Consider the following 17,230-nt stretch of genomic DNA (forward strand, 5'->3'; position numbering starts at 1 on the left):
CAATCTTGATAAGTTCCAGTTGTCATATTGTGTGTTACTAAATGAATTTTTCCTACAAGCCATTTACATAAATGTGTTATGTATAAACAAGTAAATAAAGAGTAGATATCTGTTTCCTATAACTTAGGCAAAAGATTTAACAAAAGTATAATGATTTGAGAGTTTGTTGTGAGCTTAAGATTTATTTTGGATAAAATAACTACTTTACCAAATACATAGCTTAGAGCAAACAAGTCCATCATGTATTAATATGGATAAATGTGAGTTAAGCTGAGAAAAAAATGAACAACAAATGTTATACAAAGGATAGCTCTGGCAGAGTGCTGGTTTTTATATGGTGGTTGAGGCGAGTTTTTACTATACCCAATAGACAAATGTTCTCTTTAAATAGCAAAATAAGTTTATTAAGAAAGTACAGAATTATAAAACTAAAAGAGGACAAGAAGCCCTCAACACTAAAATAAAATAATGAAGAAAAAATTAAAATAAAAATTAAAAATAGAAATGGGAAGAAAAGCTTAAAACTAAATCTAAATGCCCCAGCCCATTAGATCATAATTAAAATGGAACATTAAATCAGGTAGTTCATTGACTGCTTTTTTCAATTTGCTCAATTAAGCCTATTTTCTTGTCCTCAAGTAGCAGACAACCAAACACCCATCTTAACCAAGAGTACTTAAGCTTCTTTATCCTCTTACCTCCTGCTCAGGAGAAACGGTGTTGGGCAAGATATCATCCTCCATATGAAATCAGTCATTTGATATTCAACCTGAACATTTACTGTCTTTTTTAATTTGTCCTCAAAATAGAAATCTTTCTAAAGCTTCAGTAGGAATCTGTGACACATGGGAGATGCTGTCTGCAGACTTGGAGTCGTCCAAGTTAGACCCATACTGTCTGCAAAATTCATCTAACAATAAAGGATCATCATGAAGAAACTTACTATCAAAATGACTTTCTTCATTTGACTGATCACCCACATTTCTTATTCATTATTGACAGACCATGCTCACTAGCACTTCCCCCTAACCACTCCCAACATCAACCAGGCCCTCCACAAGATCAAAACTACCATCATTATTTCTCTATAAAGCTGTTGTAGTAAGCATCTCTGGATTAAGCCGCTGTTCTTCAAAAACTTTACACATCTCAAAACCCTGCTGCATCGCCCTGTGAGAACTATCAACCTTGCTTAACCCAGCCATGGAAGTTTGTTGTAAGAAATTTCCCAACCACTATTAATATCCTGGAATCTTTCATCCTTAGAAGATAAACACCTCTGCACAACAGTACCACCACCAGCTTTTTGCTTGCACTACCAAAAGAAAAAAGACCCTCTTGTCTAGTATCCAAGTTCTTGTTCATGCTATTATGGAACATAATTAACAAATACGAAATGCCAGTGTGAAAGAAGCAAATTTATTATGCAGATGAAGAAGTAAATAACTGGTGGAGATATTAAATTGTCAATAGTCACTTTTGTTGCTGTCATAGTTCGCTTAACCTTAAGAATTTGTTTGAACATTGTGCTGCCTGAAAATTTCAATTATCAACCAGAACATTCGTATTGACTTAAATAGGAAACTTATGGTGGAAGGATTTTTCTTGGATGCTAAACTATTTGTTGTGAGGCTTACACCTCGTTGAGAGGAACAAGGATGACCTAAAAGGAAGAAGCGTGGCTTCTGATTATTGTTTGTACTTTGTAGTGTGATGTGATGTGTACCTAAAAGGCCACAACCTGGTCACTCTCTAGCAGACATCTATGCAGTCATTCAAGTATGAAGATATAGCCCAAATGGTCTTCTTATAAATTCGCAAGATTATGCGTGAGCTGCATAGATGGTAACTGCGGACAGAAGCTAGAGGACATGCATGCGCTGGTTGTGTAGCTAGGCATGCAAACAGTGGTATTGTAGTGGACAGGAAAGTTCATGGATGGGAAAAATATAGACGCTAGAGTTGCACGGTGTTGTTTATAGATGAATAGGATTTGTACTGTGATTTTGTTAAGTGTTATATTTTAATGTTTGAATTCGCTAGTGGTCAATAGGTTGCATAAAGTGAAAATTTTATTTGAGCAAGAATAATAATTTTTAAATTTTGAAATGGCGGAACAAAAATTTTATATTCAGAAACAGTTAAAAGTTCGCTAAGTTGTGACTAACACTTTTCCCTCTAAAGCATTAGATGAGATGTTTAGACCAGCAATCAGTATGGGCAATCACGTGTCATCTTGTCTCCAAAATTTTTGTCACTATCTCATTATATTGCAATTGATGAAATTTTCTATTTTATTAGGAATTTTGAAATCAGATGATTGTAATTATTAACAATGCAGAAGGAATTGTTGGAGTCGGATAATGGTTTGTACCTCATAGTATTTTTTTTTTGAGTTATCCTAGATAGTGGACATGTTGCTGTTGAGGGTTTATGTGTTCATCACAATTTACAAGTTTTAGGACTTGGTGCCTATAAGTCACAATGCAGCTTGTGGTAGGGCCTGCCCAGGGTGGATCATTACAACTAGGGACATTTTCATCCCAAAATGTTGGATGACCATGGAGTGGAAGATAAACTACGAGGAAGATGGGTATAAGATTCACATAGTTTATGGGCATAAAATATTCTAGAGACACCCCAAATGCAGCAACAGAGGAATTCCATGAAGAACCAAACATGGGTATCTTATGTCTTGAACATCACATTCCTCAAAATATCCAAGTATGCTGCAAAGCAAACACCCCCTAAAGTACTCTAGACATTCATGTAGATGGTTCTGAACAATTTTCAATTTCAAGCTTTATTGTTTTTCAATCTTTTTCTGGTTACGAAGCGTCTTACTGATAGTGATTCCAAATAAATGGGACCAAGTTAACAAAATTAATACTCAGTTATGGATTGTCAGTCAATGGGGAAATTGACAGTTTGCGATTCACAATTTAACAATGCTTTTACTATATCATTTTTCAAAAAGAAGAATAATGCACAAATGAAGATGCACAATGATAGCACCTCAAGTGGAGTGAGTGACGCATCCAGCAGCCAAGAAGTACTGGTTAAAGCATCTTTCTGAATGTCCATTCCATAAACACGAGCCCTACCTGACTCATCAGCAACCATTTTGGTCATTGCCAAGGTATCATAACCATTACCACAAGTGGCATCAACAACCATATCCCCTTTTTGGACAACATGTTTCCATACCCTAGTAAAAAAAAAAAGGAAACAAAATCTTCAGAGAAAAGAAGTACAGCAGAGATAAGACTGTCCAGGTTCTTTTGCAAGCATAGCAAAGGACCGAAGGCCAAAATACAAGCCTGTTTCTTGAACATGCCAAGCTCAGATACTATGTTGCTCAGCTTAAATATACTTATAAAAAAGGTGCACTATTTTGCAAGGATAAAGGTATGCCTTATGAATGTGTTTATTTCATGAGCTAAGAGTGGCTAGGCTTTGCTAAGCCACTGTTAGCCTATAGAGTAACAATAGTAAAATATAGGACAAGCAAGGGGCTCCTTAGGCCATCCACATGGGCTAAAGCTAGCTGGTTCCCCCCTCCCCCCAACAATGGACCAGCTCAAGCTAAGGTAAACCGAAGCGAAGGAGAACCACCAATGCAGAACTTTAGATGTTTATATTTTAGCTGAGATTTTTATTTTAGTTGGGGAAATTCTGGTTATTTTAGATGTTTAGTTAATTTAGATTTATTTTTGTGTATTTTAAGTACTTTTGTGTATTTGTAATTATTTTTTCCAATAACAACATCAACAATAACAAGCCTCAAGTCCCACTAAGTAGGGTCAGCTATATGAGTCCCTTTCTGCCAATTCACTCAATCAAGGGCATTTTCTTTGACCAACTCAAAAGCTGTTAAATTTTTCTCACCACATTCCAAGTTATTTTAGGTCCGAGCCTCCCTCTTCTAGTGCCATTAACAATAATTTGTTCACTACTCCTAACTAGTGCATTACTTGGCCTACATTTCAAAGCCCAAACCATTTACGCCGCAGCTCTCTTATCTTATCTTCTACCGGTGGTATTCCTATCTTACTCAAAATATGTTTGTTTCTTAATTTATCCTTTAAAGTTGCACCATTCATCCACCTTAGCATACGCATTTCAGCCACTTTTACATTTTGAATATGTTGTTTCTTAGTTGCCTAGCTTCCTAATCCATATAGCATGGCGAGTCTTACAGCCATCCTATAAAACTTTCCTTTTAATTTCAATGGTATTTTGCAATCGCACGACACACCTGAAGCAGTCCACCATTTTACCTAGCCTACTTTAATTCTATGTACTACATCCTCTTCAATTTCTCCCACCACTTGCATAATATATCCTAGATATCCAAATCTACCAGTTCTATTGATATCTTAATCATCAAGTTTAATCTTATCTTCAATATTGGAATGTTATCTAGTCCTATACATTTCCCTCTTTTCATCTTTTTCAAAGCCATCCCAACTTCAGTGGCTCTAATTCTGCAAATAAATCTCAAATTTTTAGTCTTTTCCTTGCTTGTCACTTTTAGGTCTAGACTTATAGTTTGATTTTCATTAATAGCTTTTGAAAGTAACTTCGCCACCTCTCTTTACGTCTTCTTTTTTCATCCTTTATACATTTTACATTACCTAAATATTTGCACTTTCTATCTAGCTCTAGCTAGTTTATATATGTCTCTGAGCTAGTTTATATTTCTCTTTCCCCTTCTTTCCTATCTAATCTAGCATATAAATTCTCATAAGCTCTATGTCTAGCTTCATTAATGAATCTTTTTTCTCTCTTTTTTAGCCTCTTTATACTTTTCAAATTTTTCTATATTTCTACATTTTTTCCAAGTTTTATACCAGATTCTTTTTGTCTTTACTACTTTTTGGACATCTTGATTCAACCACCAAACTTTATTTATTGTCTGATACTCTTCCTTTGCATTCATCTAAAATTTCCTTTGCTATCTTTTTACTAGAGTTAGCCATATTATTCCACAGATTGTTCAAATCTACTTCACCCCCTATTGTCCACTCACCATCTTCGATCATTTTATCTTTAAATTTTACTTTATTTTCTCCCTTTAGACTACATCACCTAGTTCTCTTGCATTGATTTCTGTTGCTCTTTTTTCTTCCATTTCTTTGTACAAATATCTACTACTAAAACTCTATATTGTGAAGTCAAGCTTTCCCCTAGTGTATGTATAACTAAACAATCCTTACAAAATAAATGATCTCCTCTCCTAGTTAAGAAAAAATCTATTTGACTTTTGTTTTGTCCATTCTTAAAAGTTATTACGTGTTCTTCTCTTTTCGTAAAGCAGGTATTCATAATAAGAAGGCAGTATGACATGGAAAAATCTAGAAGCATATCACCAGGCTCATTTTTATCTCCATATCCAAGTCCTCAAATGTTCATCTATCCTCTCATAACTTTGTTATGCTTTCCAATGTGTCTATTCAAATCAGCTCCTACAAATACTTTTTCAAACCCTGGTATCTCTTGTATAGTACTATCAAAATCTTCCCAAAAGTTTCTTTTAAGGTTTTCTGTCAAGCCTAGTTAGGAAGCATAGGCACTAATAACATTTATTATCTCTTGGCCTGAGGCTATCTTGATTTTTTTATGATTCTATCTCCTATTCTTTTAACGTCTACCACATTACGTTTTTTAGGTCTTTGTCTACCATGATTCCCACCCATTTTATGTTTTTCTTTTCCAAAGTACCAAATTTTGAATCCCGATTTACCAAGTTCTCTAACTTTCTCCCCTACCCATTTAGTCTCTTAAAGGCAGATTATATTAATTTTTCTCTTAATCATAGTATCAACTAACTCCAAGCTCTTTCCCATCAATGTCCCCATTTCCAAGTTGTTAACCTAACCCTAGTTTCCTGTACTTACTTCTTGACCATCTCCTGTCTTAAAAGGCGTGGCCTAACCCATCCTCGTCCATTTTTCACTACATTCAGGTGGTAGAAGTGTCATGTGTCGGTTGTGGGAGGAACCAATTGTGTGTAGGTATAATTAGGGCATTGAGTGCTACACAGGCATAGCACAAGTATCTATCAATTGAAGAAAAATAAAAATTTCGTCTTAAAAAACAATAATAAATAAAAATAATGATAACGAAACCAACTCCCTCTTTAACCTATATCCATTACAAAAACAACTAGCACCCATCCTAGATCCACGTGTAGGATCCACAAACACATCAAAACCAGAAATGAACGGGGAAAAGATCTCATCGATGTATTTCAGTTGTAGCATGACAGTGGTGGGTGTGGCATGAGATAAGACTTGAGTAAATCAGCCCAGGCATCTTGTCAGTGGGTAGGCCGAGAAGAGATGACAGGTCAGTCATCTTGCCAGGGGACCTGGCTGGAAGATGGTCTGGGTGCTCAATGGAGCAGCTCCGAGCAAAGGATTCTCGAAGGTTGCCTACTTGTCCTCTTGAAGAAGAGGAATATCTAGGGAGAGACGAAAGACGACTTGATGGGGACGCTCAACGAAGAAGATCTGAGATCTGAGATACCTAAACCCGGATCTGACTTCACTGGGCAGGATCTGGGCTTGGCGGGAACTCCCAGTCAGACCAAAGAACCACGGCAACTGCCCCAAAAATAGATCATGAGAGAGAGAGAGGGAGGTTTAGAGAAGTAACCTCAGAACCCTCCGAGATGACTTTACAACGATAATCGGAGTTCGTTGCATGAGTGGTAGTTGGGCATTGAGGGGATTTTCAAATGTCTGATTACAGAGGCTGCGTTTGCAATTATTTTTTTTCAGTTGGATTTATTCTGTAATTATGTCTTTAGTTGTATTATTGGGTGTATAAATACTTTCATAATGTATTATTTATCAGATTTGAACTCAGAACTTCCAGTGCTTTCACTGTCTCTCCCTCATCCAGGATTCTCACTTCTCTGTTCTGCTTCTAGTCCTGTTCTGCTTTACCTTCTCTCTATTCTGCTTCTATTCCTCTTCTTATTTCCATATCTCTCTCCATTCTCTCTATTTCTGATTTCTGTTTCATTCCTACGCCAATCTAGTAACAGAGCAGCCTTCAATTCATCCATAATCTTCCTCTGTAATTGATCCATCTCTAACTCCTACTAAAATCTCCGTTGAAGAATCATCCAAAAATTCAAACCACATCCACCAAATAACTGCAATTAGATTCCATAGGCTTCAATTGATGCAACAACAGAATTCAGAAATTGCAGAAAATCCCAGAAACCAAAGCATTGTTAGTCTGCAATTTTTTTCCCGAAAATACAATCATAGCCGAGTTTCAAAGTCCCATTTTCAGGCTTCATTTCACGACACCTCCACTACCATTGAACACAAACTCCACCACAGAGATTCAACTGAAATTTCCTCACCCTCCAAACACTGGACAAATCCCAAGTGCAAACTTTACTTTTCCAGCCAACCACGCTTCCAAATCTCACATTTGCCACCATTTTCTTGGCATACTGCCACCACTAACAGACTCAACATCCCACAGATCTGCCATAAGACAGTGTACCATCATCAGAAGCACCTTGTCGGTGGCAAACGCACCCCACACACCACTGATGACCATGTGGAGAGTTCCAAAACTCTTCCCCGTTTTCTAGCATCACAATAAATTGTGTTTAGCAACAAAATTTTGGAATTTTTACAATACGACTTGGCTTTGAGATATTTTGACTACTGCTATAGGATCTTGGAGACTTGGACTGCCAATATGAATTTCAGAGTTTTGAAGGTCTGCCAGCATCGAGGATTGAGGCTCAGCTGCAGTATTTTGAGATTTACTGCGACAATTAGTTTCCATTGTGAGATTTTGACATTAGTCTGAATAAATCCAACTTCAAGTGCTTGCCATATACTTTGGAGGATAAATTAAAGCTGCCAGCACCTTGCACAATTTCCAGAACTTGAAATTCCAATCAGCAGTGCACTATTTCAATTCTAGCCACGATAATTTGGTTTTCATCCTGATATTTTGAAGTAATTTGAAACAAAACTGGATGATCATGTTTGGTTCACGATTTAAGTTATATTTTGCAGGAAATTGTGCTGTCATTGTACCATTGATATTTTGGAATGAGAACTTGCACTGCCTACACCCTATTTCAGGTTTTCTGGTGGAGTTTTCTTGCAGCATCTGCAAGAAATTAAGTTAAATAGTTGAAGAATCTCTAATGACTACATAATCCACATAAGGACCTTTTGATAACATTGGATGAACTTACACTGCTTGGACTCCACAGAACATGATTTAATGTTGCTTATCTTGGTACTCGTTTGAATTGCATCGGTTCATATATGCTCTCTAGTTGAAAAAATAAATAAATAAATAATTGATGAGTCAACTCCACAAATTTAGTTCTGTTGTGATACGTGGCTCATATACTAAATGAGATGCATGTACAAAGGGAGAAAACATGGTAGAAAATCAAAGTGTTGGTGGAGCAACAGGGAAACCGTCGATGATTTGGCTCGGGAACCCAATGCAAATTTTTTAATTTTGAGCAAGGGGACATTAATTTGGTTGGGGTTTGGAGGGAAAACCTCCGGTAACTTTATATATACTTTGTCTTAGATGTATATGTAAGATGGTTGAGAGGGTTGATGTATTGTTCATGTCCTTTGGGCAAGAAGATAGTGAATCTTTGTTGTTTGCTCCCGTGGATGTAGGCATTTCCGATCTACCAAATTCCTTGCATATTGTGTTGTTATTGCTTTCATATATTTGATGTGGATTGTTTCTGTATTTTCATCATTAAGTGTTGCGTGAGTTTGATCCTATATGTTCCATTGTGCAATTCATTTTTCACAACAAATTAGTATCAAAGCATTGTTGTAATGGCCTCTATATCTTCATCTGCAAAATTTGACGTTGTCAAGTTTGATGGAACCGAAAATTTCAGTTTGTGGCAGAGAAGGGTGAAGGATCTCTTGGTGCAGCAAGGGATGGTGAAATGAATTGGATGCAAAGGCAGTATCAACCATTTGACTTTGTTTGGCTGATGATGTGTTGTATCATGTCATGGATGAGGATTCTCTAGCAGCAATTTGGAGAAAACTGGAAAGCTGGTATATGTCTAAGTCTTTATCGAACAAATTATTTCTTAAGCAAAAGTTATATTTGCTTAAGATGGCGGAGGGTTCGGATTTGAACCAACATATCAACGCATTCAATCAGATTGTGAGTGATTTGAAGCGTGTTGATGTAAAGTTCGAGGAGGAAGAAAAGGCGTTGATGCTATTGAATTCCCTACCCGCGTCCAACACGTATGAGAATTTGGTTACCACTTTGACATGGGGCAAAGAAAGTCTGAATTTGGAAGAGGTGATAGGCGCATTGCTCGATTTTCATTAAAGAAAAATGGTCAGCAATGAAGCTTCACATGGTAAAGGGCTTGTGGTGAAGAGTAACCAAAAACGTGGGAGACATAAGTCCCGGAGCAGATCTCGATTGCAATCTAGGAAAAGGAAGGACATAAAGTATTTTAGATGCAGTAAAATTGGGCACATAAGACCGGAATGTCCAGAGTAGTAGAAAGGTAATGATGAAAATCAGTAGGGACCATCAAAATCTGCAAATGTAGTGGAAGGAGACTCAGGGAGCAGTGATGGTGATATGCTATATGTTTCATTGGGTTCTAAGTGCCTCACGGATTCTTGGATCCAAGATTCCGGATGCTCTTATCACATGACATCAAATAGAAAATGCTTCAACACCTACAAGTCAGTTAATACTGGTTCTATTTTGATGAGAAATGATATTTCATGCAAAATAATTGGTATTAGAAATGTCAAAATCAAAATGTATGTTGGTGTTGTGAGAACCTTATGTGATGTAAGACATGTACCAGATCTAAGGAATAATATAATTTCATTAGGTACTTTAGATTGCAACGGATATAGTTACAAGTCTGAAAGTGGGAAAATGAATATGTGTGAAGGCGACTTGTTGGTGATGAAAGGACAGAAGGTAGCGGGAAATATCAATGCACTGCAGGGTATCACCGTTGTAGGTGGAGCTGCAGCTATAGAATCTAAGTCAGATGTTCTGTGGCATATGCGGTTAAGGCATATGGATGACTAGATATATTCAGATGTTTGGGGACCGGTGATGGTAGCATCAGGGGTTAGACATATGTATTTCGTGGGATTATCACGAAGAGTCTTGGTGTATCTCAGATTCTCATGTGGCACAAGTCTAAGGTGTTTGTCAGGTTTAACTTGGGGTTTGAGGTGAAAAACCATACCAGAAGAGAGATCCTCAAGTTAGACATTGGGACTAAGTACGCTGGTTTTGTTCAAGAAGTTTTGTGAGCAGAGCGGGTTATATGCAGGGTTTGCAGGGAACTTCTTGGTGAAGTCAGTGAGTATGACACGTTTCTCAATTAACCGATCGCCAAAAGTATCACTAGATGGGAGAGTTGCAGGGGAATTGTGGGCAAGTTTTGCGGTAAACTACTCGAGTTTGAGTGGATGTCCACAAGTGCACATTTCTAGTAATGTTGGATCTAGGCTTTGTGTTATGTCCGTACAATACATCTTTCTGGGGTATAAAAAATGTGTGTTCAAGCTGGATGATCCCGTGGCAAACAAGGTAGTGATCAGTGGAGACATGGCTTTTGGTGAGAAAGTCATGGGGCAGCGTACTCAGGTAAAGGAAGAGAAATAAATGTCAAAAAACTACAACAGCAGCAATGAATATGTTGTTCAAGTGGAGCTAGATACTCAGGACAGAAATGCAGGGAGTTCTATCTCAGGTCAACAGTATCACAGTATAAACTGCAACAGAAATGGGCATGCGATGCAGGTGGAGCTACATACTCAGGGCAAAGATGACATTGTTCATATTGCAGGAAGTTTCAGCTCGGGAGACCAGCAAAATCACAGTGGGCTCAGGAGTACTATCAGACCATCACTCGGGTATAAATTTGACATTCTGGTGTTTTATGCATTAATTACTACCAGTAGCATGGTTCCTACTATTTTTCAAGATGCGGTGCACAGCAAAGGGAAAAATAGATGAATGAGTGCTATGGTAGAGGAGATGAAGTCATTGTATATATATACCATATATGGGAGTTGGTGGAACTTCCAGTGGGGAAGAGGGTGACAGGATGCAAGGGAGTGATGTATCTATTGTTTGTGAATGACATGTTATTTGCTAGGAAGGCTTTGACTGAGGCTAACCAGTCAGGAACTCTGTTGAAAGGTTTTGACATTAATGTTTTGGGTACAGCCAAGAAGGGTCTTGGTTTGAAGATTCGCATAAACAGAGTTGCAGGGAGATTAGTGTTATCTCAATGTGGCTTTGTGGACAAAGTTGCAGAGATATTGGTGTTATCTCAGGGTGGCTTTGTGGGCAAAACTGCAAAGAGACTTTGTTTGTCATCTCAAGGGGGTTCTGTGTAGAATCAAGGTAAAATGTCTACCGTTCGCTACCCAAGGACAGACGGTGATGTCCGGGATATGTCAAAGGTCCCCTATGCTGGTGCAATGGGGTGTTTCGGTAGGCAACAGAGTGGTCTGTCAGTTGTGAAATTTGTTGAAGACTATGCAACAAGCTTTGGTGATAGAAGGCTTACAGCAGGTTTTGTGTTTACTGTTGTGGGAAGGCCTACTTGTTGGAAGCCTAGGGTGCAGTCTCAGGTTGTTACATCTACAACTGAATTGGGGTTGTTAGGAGAAGCCGAAGATGCCACAGGCAAGTTCAAGTCTTGCTTGGACTTGGCGTTTGTCTCCAATTGCTAAAAGAGAGACAGTCTCAACCTAATGTCCTAAGGACAAGGTGGAGCAACAGGTTATGTTTTCAATTTCTCCTAAGGGACGTATATTAGCCAAGGTGAAGATTGTTGTGATATGTGGCTCATATAGTGAATGAGATGCATGTACAAAGGGAGAAAACATGGTAGAAAATCAAAGTGTTGGTGGAGCAATAGGGAAACCATTGACGGATTGGCTATAACTGTCGACGGTTTGGCACCCAATTTTAGACAATTTCATTCTGTCTGAAACTGTCGATGTTTTGGCTCGGGAACCCAGTGCAGATTTTTGAATTTTGAATACGAAGAGGTTAATTTGGTTGGGGTTTGGAGGGAAAACCTCTGGTAACTTTATATATACGTTGTCTTAGATGTATATGTAAGATGGTTGAGAGGGTCGATGTATTGTTCATGTCCTTGGAAAAATAAGAAAGTGTATCTTTGCCGTTTGCTCCCGTGGATGTAGGCATTGCCGAACCACGTAATTCCTTGCGTATTGTGTTGTTATTGCTTTCATATATTTGTTGTGGATTGTTCATGTATTTATATGATTAAGTGCTGCGTGTGTTTGATCCTATATATTCCGTTGTGCAATTTATTTTTTCACAACAAGTTCCCAACTAGTTGGCAATTCTCAACTATAGATAAAACCTAGGTGTCCTCCAAATTTTGATAGTTCTTCAGGTCCTCAATTTTCTCAAATTGGCTAGATGACATGGAGAGTTATTTTTAACTTGTGCAGATTGACCACCAAAGTATCTACTTAACTAATCAAAACTTCTAGGCTTACCAAAGCAATATTTGGCAAAAAGTTGAAAGGGACAAAAACTATCTTGGAGAAACACTTGTTACCACATGGTCTAAAATGAGATATATTTTAAGAGAGACATACCCCACATTTAGTGGAGCCACTGGGCAGTCTTAGGCAATTTTCTTCCAATGTCATCATTATCACCTTAAATTTAGAGACGCCATTTATCAAGTGTGCTCTTGGTGAGGAACATAGAGTGGTTATTATGTTCAAGAAAGGTTTGAGGGATGAAATCATAAAGCATAAGATTTTGTAATTTCAAAAACGACCCACTACTCTATCTAAGGCTTACCACATGGCTTTGGAAATTGAGATATTTCTCCAGCTATCAACACATAACTCCACTTCCAATCTTAAAGAGTTCCATTAATCTAGATCAATTTCTCCATGGTCATGAGGTAGTCTTCAACCCTCCCAAGATGTTCAAGAGAAAATTCAAATTGTTGTCAAAAGTGTCCATGCAAATTGTTGCATAACTAAGTCTCATGACTACATAAATGATTTGCATTTTATCAGCGCACTGTTTTTTAAATTCTTCAATGGATATGAATCATGAATCTTCTTATCAAATTAAGGCCAACCCTAAACACTATTGGTGTCTCTAGGCTAGTGATGAACTTTGACTTGTCCCCAAACTTGGTTGTCAAGACTTGCAATGAACTTCAAGATGAGTTGCCAACTAGTAGGACACATGTTTGTCAATGATCTTTCTCTTCACCCTCAATTTTCCATTTCTAATGTAAAGAATGAGGAACAATTGGTTGCTTCAAAGTTTGTTGAAAATTCTTTAATCATGGATCCCGTTGTTGATAATCCCTTCGATATTATTTCTCCTCCACCGCATCTTCTCCCTCCATATCTTTAACCAAAGGTAGAAAAACCTTGTCCATCATTCTAGAATATGGATCAAATGCATATTTGCTTGAACTATAAATAGATATGGATATTAAATTGATTTTCTAGTTTGGAGGATTTGTTATTTTATTAGAGGACATTACAGTCTTCTATGCTACTTGCAGTTGAAGGACCTTACCAAGTGATTGATGATGCAATGCAGATCATGCCTCCTCCTGATTTGCCTACAAGCTCAATTTTGTTCTCCCTCATGGAGTCAAAGCTACTATGCCATTTCAGAACTTGAGTCAAGTTTTCTCTAACAAGGGGAGTTTGATTGAGAACCACCAATAGGGAACTTTGAATGTTTGTATTGTAGCCAAGATTTTTATTTTAGTTTGAAAAAATTGGGTTATTTTGGAAGTATAGTTAATTTAGGTTTATTTTTTGTATTTTAAGTACTTTTGAGTTATTTTGTAATTATTTGTTTTAGTTGGCTTAATTTTGTACTCGTGTTTTTTGGTTGTGTTGTTGGGTGTATAAATACTTTGTTTGTAATGTATCAGTCAGTTATCAGATTTGAATTTAACTTCCACTGTTTCCCTCTCTCTATCGTCCAGGATTCTCCCTTCTATGTTCTATGTCTATTCCTATTCTGCTTTCTCATTCTCTCTATTTGTCTTTTGACTCCTCTTCTTCTCCCCCATTGTTCTCTTCTTCTTTCTACATCTCTTTCTTGAATTTCTCTTAATCTCTCTATTTTTGATTCCTGTTTCTATCCTACATCATACAAAGGCAATAAAAGCCAAAGAGAACAAAAATTCACTCTCGCCCTTAGCTTGTCCCCTATAGATGGCAAACCGAATATGAGGCGGATAATATCATAGCAAATCCAGTCCAATACCATTCAATGTAGTCCAATCCTACAAAACCTTAGCCTACCCAGCAAACACACCCGAAGAGACAATCTGCCCATGTAAAAATCTTTTTGTCCTCCTATCACTTAGCATGTGCTTTCAATCTATCTAAATTTGCTTCAGTGGTTTTCACTTATGTTGGTAAAAGGCAATTGACATGCAGACACATTAGAGAGTCTTCTCAAAATCAATAAATAAGAAAAGATAACGAGTGCTCTTCCCTTCTTACATGAGATTCCTCTTGTAATATAATGTGATTTTCTCCACGTACATGCAAATATACAATATAATTATCAACTCAAAAACAGAAAATGGAAAAAAAAAAAAAAAAAGGTAGTACTAGATCAACTGACAGATTTGGAAATGCAAGACACAGCAAAATGCTCTTTTGGGGAAAAAAAACAACATAATAAATTTGGACATAATCATGGAACTAAAAAAAAAAAATACAGCAACATCAGTACCTACAAGTGAGCAACTTCTGTAGCCTTCTTCTTGCCAAACATATAGCCAATCAAAGAATCCTCCATTCCTGAATTCAAAAATCAGTCTTCCACTCATGGACAAGTAAATTGGAAAAAAAAAATCAATAAATATATACACACATTTTCTATGAAATTTAAAACTTTAAAATAGAAATGTAACCTGGAAGAGGAGAATTTATGCCATCATAATCAATGGAGTTCACAGAGGAAGTGAGAATCCTAGGGTTTCTTTGTGACGAAGAGAAGCGACAAAGCTTCGCCGGGAAAGTTAGGAATTTCCGAGTAAACTGAAATGCGTGCGGAGAAAATGTCAGCGACAACATTGTACTATTCTATTACAGTTGCGCGCTCAGCAGCTACAGCCTTGTGCTACTCTTTTGCTTATAAAAAAATTTGTTCCCGAGATTTTGTAGGGTAACTTTTTGACGGCCTGAAACTCGAAGGAAATTCGTTCATAGGGAAAAATATCAAAAAAACTTATAAATTATAAAAATAATAGCCATAAAATTAGAATAATAATTTGAAATGACAAAAGAAATGAATCCAAGCAACAACTTGTGGATAAATCAATAATCAATTAAATATTTTATACGACATTTCTTAATAGTTAAAACTTGAGCAAAGGAGAGTTCTTAAAATTTGACAAAAAGATATTATTCTTTTTTAAAATTTTAAAATTTTGAGCGACCTCTTCTAAGATTTTAAAATTTTCACAAATCCATCTTAAGATTTATTAAAAAAATAAAAGATTTTCTTTACATTTTTTAAAAAGAGAATACTTTTGAGAAGTGTAAGAGTCTTAAAAATCAAATATTAGGAAAGATTTATGAGATTTTTGAAACCTCAAAAAGGATTGTGAAATTTTTTAAATTACGGGAAAAATTAATGTCATTATGCCAAACCTCAATGGAGGTTAACATTTTTTTTTCCCCTTAAAACTTCCAAATTTGTTAAAGATTTCACTTGAGGTGGTTATAAACAAAAAAAACAATAATAATTATAATAAATTAAACAAAATGTATTCCTCTCTTTGCTTGATTTAAAAAAAAAGTATTGAACCTCCTTCAATTTTATAAATTACTAGTGACAAATTAATAAAAATGTTATGTACAATTTAAAATGACAAAATTAACCTTTGCACAATGTTGGGGGAGGATCCTCAAGGGCATGTCAATTCAGTCATGCATTGACCATAATGGGGCAAAGCCTTAAGACAATCGAGGCAAATCAGCACCGCTAGGCCACTAACTATATGCCCAAGAAAAAATCCCAACAGAAATTAATATAGTCATGTCAGCCATATGCTATTCGCTTACTAGTACAATAGTCCTTTAAGAAGGCAAGTGAAGTTAACCACACACTGACCACCTAACCAAGAGTAAACCCCAAGGCCGAGGTCAGGTGTTCAAACCCTTTTGGGCTCGTTTCCGCCCCTAGACTCCTGAATTTACCCTCCCTTTAGAATTGTGGGGTCAACTTCAAGGGGCGCAGGATTAATCACGTGGACCGTAAAACGGATGCGTGAATATCGGTGCATAATCCAAAAAAAAAAAGAGTAAACCCCAAGGTGCCTTTGGAGGAGTTATAGGCATTTCACCAAAGGCACGTCATCACTTCATCAAAGAATCATACTTGCTACTATATGCAACTAAAGGTTGGCCATATGCATTAGTACAAGAATGATTTTATTCCCCAATGACGAAACATAAGGGGAATAAGAGACGATTGAGGCTATATGTAGTATAGATATATATAAAAGGACAAGAAGGTCTTCTTGGAAAAGGGAAATCTGCTAACCTAACAGAGCACACGAAGTATGGCACGCTAATGCTTTGAATATAGCCACCTACACTCTAAAGTTGGTAACCAGCAACAAATTTTATGGCATTTCAACAAAAGATTAAGGGGATTCCATGGAGTTCAAGCAAAACTAGATGCATGCCCCTTGTGACCAAAGCCACATGTAGTTGTGATAAGGAGAGGTAAGGGCTCCACCAACATGGTACAATGGTTGTAAGAGATGACCATGATGAAGAATCAAACCAATCTATTGATTCTTCATATTAAGGGAGAAGTTCAAGAAGCTTAAGGGAGAGGTAGGATATTAAACTAGATTGGGTAATTTTAATCCCCTTTTTCACTTATAAGGTAATGGAGGCTCCCCTCTTTATGAAGTTCAAGATGCTTCGAGTGGAATCATATGATAAAAGTGGTGACCGAATCGAGCATTTGAACACCTTCAAATTTGCTAATGATGTTGTAAGGCTCCCTAGACGAGGTTATGTGTTACAATTTTATTACAACATTAAAGGGCCTAACTTGGACCTAGCATCATAATTTTAAGCCTAGACTGAAGGCAAGCTTTAATGAGCTTTATTCATCTTTCCATAGTTACTTACTATCGATGATT

General features: G+C 37.0%; 1 protein-coding gene across 13 annotated transcripts in view; it reads right to left on the bottom strand.

The window, feature by feature from the left end:
* LOC131143780 (uncharacterized) overlaps positions 1-15,276 on the bottom strand; it is a 48,527-nt gene extending 33,251 nt beyond the window's left edge. For 12 of the 13 annotated variants that reach the window (XR_009133672.1, XR_009133673.1, XM_058092113.1 and 9 more), the window contains exons 1-3: positions 14,981-15,236; positions 14,804-14,867; positions 3,016-3,208 (exon numbers count right to left, since the gene is read on the bottom strand). Coding sequence is in view for 11 of the 13 variants with exons in the window: in XM_058092113.1 (XP_057948096.1) it covers positions 3,016-3,208; positions 14,804-14,867; positions 14,981-15,143 (420 nt within the window). In the remaining 2 variants the exon portion in view is untranslated. Of the gene's footprint in view, positions 1-3,015; positions 3,209-14,803; positions 14,868-14,980 lie in introns of all 13 variants that reach the window. The other variant, XM_058092111.1, reaches the window with a different exon arrangement.
* Between the last annotated feature and the right edge of the window lie 1,954 nt (positions 15,277-17,230).

The sequence above is a fragment of the Malania oleifera genome, chromosome 12 (genome assembly GCF_029873635.1).
Source record: "Malania oleifera isolate guangnan ecotype guangnan chromosome 12, ASM2987363v1, whole genome shotgun sequence".
NCBI classification, from domain to species: Eukaryota; Viridiplantae; Streptophyta; class Magnoliopsida; order Santalales; family Ximeniaceae; genus Malania; species Malania oleifera.